General features: G+C 39.7%; 1 protein-coding gene across 3 annotated transcripts in view; it reads left to right on the top strand.

Annotated features, from left to right (window-relative positions):
- The first annotated feature begins 6052 nt into the window (after positions 1 to 6052).
- Positions 6053 to 12257, top strand: part of PTAC14 (plastid transcriptionally active 14) — a 75204-nt gene continuing 68999 nt past the window's right edge. The window contains exons 1-2 of one of the 3 annotated variants that reach the window (XM_077364639.1): positions 6053 to 6414; positions 6498 to 6635. In XM_077364639.1, the coding sequence (XP_077220754.1) occupies positions 6172 to 6414; positions 6498 to 6635 (381 nt within the window). In that variant the 5' untranslated portion in view covers positions 6053 to 6171. The remainder of the gene's footprint in view (positions 6415 to 6497; positions 6636 to 12257) is intronic. The other 2 variants (XM_077364633.1, XM_077364626.1) reach the window with 2 other exon arrangements.

Below are 12257 nucleotides of genomic sequence, written 5' to 3'. Positions count from 1 at the left end.
TTGGCCCCATACTCTAACACATCGCCAATGACTAACCGCACTTTACTCAATCTCGTTATCTTCACTAGCGATAATCACAGCAGCCATGACGCCGTCATAGTGCTCCTGGAATATGAAACATCCTTCTACAAAAGGGAACCCTCGCCTCCACGCCAAAGGATTGGCTCCGCACGGGACTGAAACCCCTCTCCAGAGGCAACACACATCTCTTCGATGCTAAGCTCACATTCTGTTGATCTCCTAACTGACTTGAGTATCGGAGGGTTCCCCCGAAGTTCTAACTCTGGGTGGTTCCTAACCTGTTGTTTGTGAGCGGGAGGTCACAGGCTGAGCTCTAGACGACGGGCAGGATCGTCATCATCACAGTCCTTCGTTCGCTCAGCCAGATTTGAGCATCAATACATAGGCACCTACTGCAGGGCCCGACAGAGCCCCTCCGGAAAAAGAGAGCTTTGTGCCATGTGTTCCAGCACTAGAAGACACAGTCGATCTACATAGAACATTCCTTAATCGTTCTAAGCGTTGGACATACAGGAACCAGGTGTAGCGTTCCCCGCTATAGATTTGGGTCCTTAGGCCACCCTCGTTGATGTTTTTTAAATGATTTGAAATTCTTTTAGTTTTGAAGATCAAATCAAGATCATAATTAGAAATTAATCTGATGAAGACTGAAGAGTCGCCACCTAGGATAGGGCCTAGGTAGCTTTGATTCACTCTGTGTAAGGCTTTGGCTTCACCGAGATTCTAGGTCGTACTAGGTTATGTGAGTGGAAGATGTTGGGCACCACTCCCACCCAGGAAATCCCGGTCTTAAAAATCAGAGCTTGCAAAAGGATTCAAAGGCTTCATTAGTTTGATCTTTGTTCTGAAATCTTGTAGGAAATCATAGATATTCCGTAATTTCGTACAAAATGATTACTAATTTCGTACAAAAATTCACTTAAATTTGAAAGCTGAAGCATTCCCGGGAGCACTGAATTTTTGTACTAATTTTTCAAATTTTCGTACGAATATTCTCATATGAAAATAGGTTAAAAATTCATACGAAATTCAAGTTCTTCGAGAATTCTTGATTAATTCTCTGAAAACTTCGAGATCCAAACTCTAGTGATGTTAGAGAAGTTATTAAAAACCCAATTCTAATGAATTACCTACTCGATCTCTTTAAAATTCAAATTATATTAAATTCCATTGGAAGTAATTGAGAATTATGGAAGAATTCTCCATAATTCACAAATTCTCATTGAATTTCAATAGAATTTGAGTTCTAGGACCTTATTGTTGAAGTCCTAACCTAGATCTAGATGATTTTTGACTTGAAATTCAAGTGAAATGAAACAGGAACCTGTTTTGAGGCGAAAAATGGTTGAAAACGGACGATGAAATCGGCGGAGCTTTGAAGAGAATTCCTGTTGCGCTCCAATTCCTCAATCAACCTTCACGGATAATTTGAAGAAAGCTCTTTCGGCATGGAGATTGGATTTATTTTATATAGAAAAGCAAAGGGGTTTCCTACCTTTAACGGACTGTAATGCTCAGAAGATTGAGATTGCCCCTAAATCTACTCTTAGGCATAAGCCCTTTGGAGCAAGTCAAATGAGTACCGACCGACAGAGAATATAAATGGCCGATCGATCGACCAACCCAGTCCCGGTCAACCGAGAATAGGTTGATGTTAAAAATGAAAAGGCCAGTAGCTTCTGGCCAGTTGATCGGGCCTGGGAAATTTTCTTGCCATTGGAGGCATAACGGCTAGTTTTCGGAAATGTCCAGCATTTATATGTTTGCCCCTCAAACAGCTAGTTTTGTCCCTAAACTATATGTGAGTTCCCTAAACCTCTAAACTAATCTAGAAGACTCCTAAACCTAATTGGAACATCATTTGAATTTGAGATACACCTTGGAGCCTCTCTTACACCTTAGAGAAGGGATTTGTACATATGATTCAATTGTATATCTTCTTGAATCATTGTAGCCTTCAAAGACATTTGTTTTCTTCTTTCTTAAGTGAGTCAAGTGTTGTAATTGGCAAGTGAGTGTGGGGAGATGCGGAGCCCTCTTCGACGACAAGTGTGGGGAGACATGGAGCCTTGGGTATTGAAGCCATCAAGGTTCTCGGTGAAGTGGATGTAGGCCTTAGTGTGGATCTAAGGACCGAACCTCTATAAATCTCTCGGTGTACTCTTTCCCTACTCTTTACTTTCATTATTTTGTACATTTGAGTTTTAGCTTCCTTTGTGCATATTACTTGTTTGTCCATCATTGTAATTTCTTAATTAACAAGGGCAAAGTTTTTACTTACCAAATTCACCCCCCTCTCGTGTTGCCTATTGGGATTTCAGTAGCTTTTTGCAACCAGTTTTACTTTATGCATCTCACTTGTCACCCTTGGAGTCCTAAATGGTTTTAAAGACCCATTTACAGCTAACCATCTTGACTTCGTTTGGTAACTCGCTAAGTTTCCAAACCCGTTCCCTTCCATTGAGAGCGGCTAACTGGTCACTCATTATGGCTTGATTGAAAGAGATGGGATCATCGTCCATCTCCCCTCAGACTCACACTCATTTAGGTATACTTCATAGTCATCAAAAATGCTCGTCGATCTTCTTTTTCTCTGTAATTTATTCATATGTTGCTTAATGAGAATATCCACTGAACACTCATCGATGGGGGGTATTGTGTCATGTATGCCTTAAAGTTCAATTGTGTCCTTAGGGACAGGGACAGGAACATGCACTAGCTTCTCTTAGAAAACTAGTATCAAGATCATACGATGGTTTTCCTCAAGGGATAATAAATGTCAACTTGATTAAATCAAATTGTTTCCTTTTTAGAGCTAAATAGATCAAGACATTCTGTTCTTCGTATATTTTTTATCTAACATCCCGACCCTCTCTCCCTCCCTCCCCCACAACCTAATAATTTCGATTGGGAAATGTTTAGGAGCTGAATAAATTATTAATATCTTTTAATAGGAAATATGACAATAGCTACAAGAACCTTAAATCTTTTCGATCGAGGTGAATATGTGCCCACAAATGCGGGACGTGGCTCAGATCATAGTGTGATTAAATAAGATCAAGCTCTGTAGGAGTTTTGTGTGGCCTTTCAGCATTTTTATTTCAATTACATTTATTTTATGTGGATGCTCATATTTATCACATGTGATGGTTATTATTCGCTATTTGAGATAGCCTTATTTTATCATTTATGCTTATGCTTATGTGGATGCATGTTAATTAACTAGATGGATTTAGTTAATCGATGAGATTGATTAATGATCGTCAACAGGTACGGTCTGCTACTCACACATCATAGACCGGCCCCGACATCTGGGATGTGCGGGATGAGTCTGATCACATTGACATATGGGATGTCCGAGGAAGTGATTGGCCTCCCTGATTCCACAGGAGATCAGGACGATTGACCTATTTTAGAGCCAGGATGAGGCATTCCCGAGATTAGTCGAATGGGCCTTATAGTCATTGATGACTGATCCTGCATGGTGTAACCGCATGACGATATATCTAGTTCCGGATTGCTATGTGCTTTCTAGATTTACGCCATGGCGTGTGCACTGGGTGCGATACGTGCCAGAGACCACTACCTACAGGTGCATGATTAATCCCTTTTACCTAGAACCGTGTGCGAGGAGCCAGTTCGTAGGTAACCCTTGTGCCCTTATGTACCATTCACTTTGCTAGGAAGTTGAAGTCTAATGCTTGCTACTTTGGCATGCTAACATGCGGTTGTGATCAATTCGACCTACTGGCGCATTGCTGGGAAAGCAGTTGGACTTATATGGAATAGCATATTGTCAGTCAAAGTGCCCTAAAAATTTGGAATTTCGTCCAACTATTAAGGGTTAGATAGAAAAGATATTATTATAAAAAATAAAAGAACAATCAATACTAGTTGTACGAGGAAATTTCTTTCCTTGGAGATAAAGAGGGGAGATCTTATAGGAGGAGTTTTATTTGTAAATAAATTTTATGGGAAAAAGCTACACGCCTATATTGGGCATGCCAAAATTGTTAAAAACGTTTGGGGTTTTAAGTTTTTACAAGTTTTAAAAACTTGCAATTTTTGTTGGATAATATCTAAGTGAGACATTATAGGTTTTCAAAAAAGCAAAACAAACACAAACTCTAACTTTATTTAAAAGCTATGGACGTTTGTTTTTAGCACAGATAATTGCTTTTGAAAAACCTCCCAAGAAGTGAAAACGTTTCTCCACATCTCTCTCTCCATCACTTCTATTAAACACCATTAAAGCTCCATATAGGATTGAGATAATCCCATCCATTAGATTTGATTTAGATTTGATTTAGATCAGATCCTTAATTAGAACAAGAGTTGTTCTATCACTTTGTGCAAAATCAACGGATCTCATCGGATCAACTTGTGGCGTTTGCGAAGAAAAGTTTGTTCGTGGCGATTCGGGGAGTAGATCAAGTAGACGATCTTCTTCGTTGTAACTTCTACAAAAGTATGATTTTATCTATTTAACTTATAACCAAATATAATCTAGTTCCTAGAAATCCTGGGCTAAGGGCAGAATTGAATTAAATTGTTAAACTATGCGATTTTATTCCGCTGCGCATAGCGATTTTGCCTGGGGGTTATACGACCCTTCTAACACATGTGGTCTAAGAAGATCCCATGATATTTACACTATGACTGGGCTATTGCGTGCACTTGTTTATCTTTATCAGCCGCGGCATTTTTATCGGGTTTTATCAATCGTTTTGCGAGTTGTTTTCTAAATATATTTATGTAATTAAATATGTTTAGTTTAGAAAATGATTTTTGCAAAATATCAGTTTGCTCAACAAATGAACAAGTACATGCTGGCGTGGATGGGAGGCTCTTTGGGATTAGAGCAGTTCATCTCGGTGTATATCGTGTGGGTTTAGGGCAGGCTAGATGAGATTGTGATGTTGCCGTTCTGGTCAGATGGAGATTTGGTACGGTGCTCTCGTTGAGGAGATGATTGGTCCTTGAGGTCTCACCTATTAGGTTTCAGTATTTGAGATCAGGTGTGGATAGTTAGGATTGTTAAAGGGTTAGTTTTGCGCCGTTGATTTGACTGCCTTTCAGGTTAGGCGGGTTATAAATTATCATTATGCCTTTCAGGTTAGGCGGGTTATAAATTATCATTATGCCTTGAGGGAATGTGTGAAGGTTAAGAGAGAGAAGAGAGTGTCTCGGAAGGTTGTGAGAGAAGAGTGACTACTAATTGTGGGTTGGGTAACCGGTGAAAGGTCGTACCGTGCTCTAAGGAGCGGAATTTATAATGCCCAAAATTAAGATGTGGGATTTGCTAGGAACCATCGCAGAGGGCATTTCACGGGGCTTGCATGTGAGAGCATCCACCTCAGATGAATTAAAATAATAAGACAAAATTTGTGCCTGCATGGCTTCTCTCACATGGAACAACCGAACAGCAAAATGCCTACTGCGATCGTCGCTAGGTTTCTCTCACATGGGAGAGTAAGTTAAATTTTGGTCCCATCCCATGTTTGGTTGCCTTTTAGCACTAGGTTTATTTTAATCCCACTCTTGTAATGATTACTTGTGGGGTGAATTTTTTAATCTCACTTTTGTAATGATTGCCTTTTCATCCCATCCCAAGATAACCCCAGGAACAAAAATAAACTCAGGAACCAAAAATAAGCTTGAGAAGAATTTTTTTCTACCCAACAGTTCAAGCAACCAAACAAAGGTTTTTTTTTTTCCCACCATATCTCCCAGGGTATTTTTTTCTCCCACAACCAAACATGGGATTTTTATTTTACCAGGATACTTCCAGGACTTTTTTTTCCCCACCTATCTCCCAGGGTATTTTTTTTCTCCCACATAACTCTCGGGAACAAAAAAAAAACCTGGCAACCATACAGAGCATAAAATGTTAAATTTAAATCCCCTGTTTCAACCGTTAAAAAAAAAAATCCTCCAATTTCTTCGAGACAAAAACGGGTCACTACTCACTAGTAAAGAGTGCCATTATTGAAAGAAGGGGCTGAGGATTCATTTCATTTCCCTATTGCCTTGGTGCCGTCTTAAGAGGAAATTCGAAGAGAGGGACGTAGATAAGGTTTTCCGACAACTGAAATGGAAATTTGAGAGAGTAAACAAGGGCATGCGAATTTGAAACCCTACGTTGTTTCTATGGCTTCTCTGCCTTTTCGTCACCCCACTCCTTCCATCCTCTTCAACCATAAGGTTAACGTTCCTCTTCTTCTTCCTCTTGATTTGAAACACCTCTCGCGCTTCACAAATAGTTGCTCGCCACAGCCCAACAACCCTTTACACAGACATAGAGGGAAGAACATTAGACCCATCAAAGCTTCTCTTGAGACCCTTCCCTTCAGATTATTTGAACCTCCCCAAGTCGAAGATTCACCTTCTGAGGTGCCCATCTCTATTTTGTCCCCTTTTCTTCAACATTCTCATTCATTTTTTTAATTGATGTGGGAATGGTTTCCTGTTAGTAGTTAGAGCCCGCGGATCCTGATTTCTACAGAATAGGGTACGTTCGGAGTGTTCGAGCTTACGGTGTTGAATTCAAGGAAGGGCCCAATGGGTTCGGAGTATTTGCCTCCAGAGACGTTGAACCACTACGAAGAGCCAGGGTAAGTTTCTTTAACTTGAGACTATTAAAGACATGCTTTTCTTTCTTCTATTTTCTTTTTTACATTTGGACTGAGTTTGTTGATTAGTACCTTTTATCTTGTTAAGAGGGAAACTAGATTGAAAGGCTTTCAGAAAGAACTATGAATAAATACCTTAAAGGAAATTGGAAGAACATAGAAGTAGATAAATCCAGGATCCCGTATTTGGGATTGGGATTAAATTGATCTTCCCAACCACCGACACATGCACATAATGTATCCCATGACCCTCAAATTCCCTCACCTGGTAAATCCCCCTCTTAAACCCTTCCTATCTCTACTCTTATGGAGATGAGAAACCCCATCTTTAATTCTTATGAGATTTTTAGCAACTTTGTGGGTTCTATGGAAAGAAAGAAATTCTAGAATTTTTGAAGGTGTTGCGAAATCTCCTAATTTCTTATTCATCAAAGTAATAGCTTTGGTATTGTTTGGGTGAGATCTCTTCCTTCTTTTTGGTAGGTATCAGTTTACGACTTATGGGAGGGCTGGAAGGAGGTGTGTTGTAAAGGCGAAAGACGACCAACAATCGTTCAATAATTGGTAGGCCCATAGCATGGTTTGTTCAAGTTAAACTTCAATGGTTCTGGGCAACCCTAGGCCAGCAGGTATTGGAGGCATCTTAAGAGATTTTAATGATGAGGTCATTTGGCCTTTCTCTGGTCTCATTGGGAGAGCTGACGCTAGCGAGGCGGAGGTTAGAGCTGTTCACTAGGGAATAAAGTGTTTGAACAAAGATTGCATGGACGTGACGATCGCGGAGGGTGACTGAATGAATGCCATCAGATGGCTTAGTGGGTTGGTTGTCCCTTCTTAGAGGTTTGCCCAGTTCTTTGACGAGATCCAAGATCGGGTAGAAGGGTCTTTTGCTCTTTTATAACTTTTAAGCACACTAGAAGGTCTGTGAACAAAGTGGCAGACAAACTAGCCATGGATGGTGTTGCGAAACAGGGGTTGGTGATGTTTGACTTCCTATTGCCATGATCTTCCTTTGTATTTCGGTTGACCACCTCGATCTTCCTTTTCCTTTTTTAAATGAACCTGCTACCATTAAAAAAGAAATTTTTTTTTTTTATTAGATTTTCTTATATATGTCTTTCTAGGTTATACAAGAACCATATATATGGTATGTTCTCCCCAAAACTTAAACCTTAAAAACCATCACACACACACACACATACTCTCTCTCTCTCTCTACTAATCATATCAGGAAACCCAAGAGAGCACAACAATATCACATTGCTAAATAAGATAGAAAAACCAACAATCTCTACCTTGGTTTGTTTCTCAACCACCTTGAAGATTTCTCGTTGGCATCTCTACGGGTCTACTATCATTGCAAACCGCCATTGGTCTTTCGATGCACAAACTACAAACACCATTGAATTATCCCAATCTTGAATTCTCCTGACTCGATCAACATGACCAATGCATATGTGTAGCTACCCCGAGTCAACTTGTTTAGTTAACTCAGGAGAGGGATCCTGATATGTCACCTCCCAACACGAAAACCACCTCACCATTCTCTACTACCTATAAACCAGTCACATCTATCTTTGCTCCACTGTGAAATAGATATTGCACAAGACCTTATTCATCCTTTCATTTTGTTTCCACCCACCCATTGAGATCATAGGAATTATAATTTTTGTCGTATCCCATGTCAAACGATATAATCTGTCACACTTCTCTTCATCAAAACCATGTAGTTGCGTGTGATTTTCATGGCTCCACTTGCAGCTGTGTACTTGCAACTCTGGGACATCACATTCCTTCGCATCTTTGCAGCTGCATGTGATTTTCATGGCTCCACATGTAGAATCCAAGCTACTAAGGGATATCACATTCCTTCACATCTTTGGGACATTAGCCACACCACCCAAAGTGCAAACCGCTCCGTCAAACATCTTGATATTCATTGTCTCAACCCATGTGATGTCACAAGTACAACCATCACCTAAGGACGCTGCATGCTCTTCCTTCATGGAATACATCATAATATTTTCTCTTGGATCACACATGAATAGAGCACATAGAATCTACAATCTATTCATCAAGAGAAGTGATATTACTTGCGTAGGCTGTGAGCACATCTTCAACCACCTTTAGCTATTCAAAGTTATTGCTTTAGCTATTCAATGGGCGAAAAGTCTTCCTATGTTTAGATTTGTTTCAGCCTTTGACCTTTGGTAGGGTTGGCAGATTGTTTGTAATGAGGCAATAGAACGCCTCGGGTTATTCAGCAATGGGACCCGCCCCCTCATGGTTTCTTCAAATTAAACTTTGATGGAGCTTGTTTTGGCAATCCGGGTCCTTCGGGTATTGGAGGCATTTATAGAGATGAATTTGGGGTGGTAATGTGGGCTTATTCTGGCCCAAGTGGAAGAGGTGATTCAAGTGAGGCGGAAGTCAGAGCGACATATAATGTAATCCCGCGCTTAAGTAAAGACCAATTGGACAAGGTGATAATGGAAGGAGATTCTTCTAATGTTGTTAGGTGGCTATTAGGGGTGGTGTCCCCTCCTTGGAGGTTCCTTAGTTTCTTTGAAGAGATTTCAAATTTTGTGTCTGGGTCCTTTATCATCTTTACTCATGTCAGAAGATCGGCTAACGGTGAAGCAGATTCTTTAGCCAAATCAGGGGTTAGTAGGTTGGGTCTGGAGTTGTTTGATTTCCTCCCTCCGTGAATGATATTTTGTATTTCATTTGCTTTTCTACATCTGTAATGTTTGAGGACCATCTCGGTTCCCTTTTTATTCAATATATCACTATTTCAAAAAAAACAAAACGTCTTCAACCACCTTGTTTTGCTCACTCGATACTTCTTCTGTGTACTATCAGAATTGCCGTTGTTCTCCCTCTTGCTAGAATGCTTTGGCTAAGCCTGCTCAATATGGCCATAATCCTTGCCATGATAATTTTGCATGCCTTTTTGATGACCTTGGATCTCAACTTGTCTTTCATGGATCCCATATCAGCCGATTATCTTTTTTGTTTCTCTTATCAAACAATCAACAAACAATCTTGGTTACCTTCAAAGATTGTGTTTCTTGAACAATAATGTAGTCACCAGATTATCACAAGAACTAGGAAGCAAGCTAAGAAGCAACATGACATTTTCTTCTCCCTCCATCTTGATGTCAACTCTGTGACGTTCATCTAACATCCCATTGAATATGTTCATGTATCACAAAAGATTTCTGCCTTCCTGCATCTACCGCCCGTACAACCCTTTAGATATAGTCTGTTGGTCAAGCTCTTTGCCATGTAGAGCTTCTCCAACTTATCAAGTCTATCATGTAGACATGGCTCTGAAACTTCTTGCATAATGTTAAAGATAACATTATCTCCCAAAAGTAGTTGAATTGGGCTGATGGTCCTTTTGCATTGGTGCCTTAAAAACCAGTGTACTTTGATTATTTATCAATAAAAGTTTCATTCCATGATATCATTGGGTATTATTTATTTAAATATGTGAGATGTGCTTATTATATTGACACATATTTGTCCTTAGGGAGCAAAGTAGGAATAACTTGCTTAAGGATTCATAGATCCTATGGAGCAAGGAGATGTGGAATTTCGGATCTTTGCAGACCTTAAAGGTTCCTGGTTGTGGTCGAGATTGGACATCTCCTGCTGTACACAACTAGCACCAGTCTTGCCTACATGCACGTGTCGTGGAGTGTCTTATCTTAGTCACTTGGGTAGTGGACCTTAAGCAAGAAGAGTGGGTGCGACAATGAGATCTCGCACTGAACTTGATCACATTAGAGTAGCCTGTGGACTGGAGACGGTAAGGCTATTCTACCAGGCAGGACCCTTTACATTTCCTTCGAACTGAGGGATCATATTGGTCTATGGGCCTGTCCTTCACTCTTGGTCTATCTAACATCAGTTCTTTTTAAGGATCACCTAAGGGTAGTACTGGAATGTGGGACAAGCCTACGAGGATAATAGGGATGCCCGACATGGAATTCTGCGCCCAATTATTGGGAGATCATCTACAATTTTGGTTAGAGCTGTAGGCTTATAAAATTACCTGGCTAGGTGGATTTGATAGAAGGTTTATCAAATATTTTACAAAATATTATTTTAAAATGGTTTTAACAAATGCATTTGCGGGCCCAAATTGTTTGATTGAAAGGTATACTGGGAGTAGGCCCAGGTGGTATTGTATGTCCACCTCCCGTAGGACCCAACTCAGTAGATGAGGAATGGAGAAGGGACTTGCACATATTAGATGTGATTAGGGGTATGATGATTGGACGGTTATCTTCAGGATTATGTCTTGATGAAGGCCACTGATCCAATACGATTGTAGTTTTGACTACGGAGCAAGATCGTAGAGGGGCCCACCATTGCGTTCTGCAGGATCGATCGTAGAATCCTTGCAATGATCCCACTCAAAACTTTGATCCTTTGAATAGGGGTCCCATATTTATTGAATTGCTCGGACGAACTAGTTTTGTCGCATTTGATGCGAAGGGAAAGTTCTATTAGTTTATATAGGCAGTAGGACACAATTGGAATATCAAATTTGGTTAAATGTTAACGAAGAGTATTTTGGGAACAATAAAATTATTGGATGGAGCTTTAACCCCATTGGTTGAGATTATATTTTATTTATTTAATTGGAGAATTAAATACGAATTTATATTCAATTGGAAAATCAATGTGGAAATCCACATAGGACGAAATTGGGTGGGCCCAATGCTAAAAGCCCATTGTGGATTCCCAATCTGATTTGGTTATTTTTAAATTAAATAATATCTATTTTTTAAATCTCTTTTGAGAAAATTAATTTAAATCTTTGAAATTAATTTTTTCTACTTATACCCTTGTTCTCCAACAAGCCACATTTTTTAAAGGTTGGGAACACTCCCAACGCTATTTGGAAACCTCCATAAATTCCCACTTTGTGTTGGTTTCTAATTTCCAAAGTTTAGTTAACTACTTTTCCCAATCTGAGTCAAATTGTGAGAGAAACTTTAGAAATTTTTAAAAGTGGTAAACCAACTCAATATAAATCAACATAGCATGTTTTTGGATGATCTCCCATGCTAAAAAACACTCCCAATTTATATTTTGTTATTTAAATTTTCTCACCATCAGGTCATCTAGACACTAGAATTCCTGGGATTAGGGCAAAATCGAAGAAAATTCTTGTTCTACACGATTTCTACTTCCGCTGCACATAACGATTTTCCCTTGGGGTTACAACCCTTCTAACAGGTCCTCTACTCGATATCCTTCCACTCATCATCCTTCATTTTATGCGGCTTCATATCCTTTCCCTTCAATGCCTTTGCCAAGCCATTCTGAACTGGGTTATCCTTCACTATTTGTTTCCAATTTCATTAAATTAAAATTGTCCGCTCCTTCGAACCTTTCAACCTCAAACTTCAAGTTTGAGCCCTTTGCTGCCATTTCAAATCATCTCACATCTCTAGATGGTTCTCAATTGTTGGGAAAGTTGCCTTGTTGCCCATGGTACATGTGGGAAGGCAAGAAGAAGGCAAAATGGGAAAGTATCTTATTTCCCTTGTTTTCCTTCCTTTTTGGTTGATATGCCAAAATAACAAG

The sequence above is a fragment of the Tasmannia lanceolata genome, unplaced genomic scaffold (genome assembly GCF_043159265.1).
Source record: "Tasmannia lanceolata isolate RefF3 unplaced genomic scaffold, GAP_Taslan_0.1 ptg000003l, whole genome shotgun sequence".
Taxonomy (NCBI): domain Eukaryota; kingdom Viridiplantae; phylum Streptophyta; class Magnoliopsida; order Canellales; family Winteraceae; genus Tasmannia; species Tasmannia lanceolata.
The sequence above is the reverse complement of the archived record's forward strand: the minus strand, read 5'-3'. Positions and strand labels throughout refer to the sequence as shown.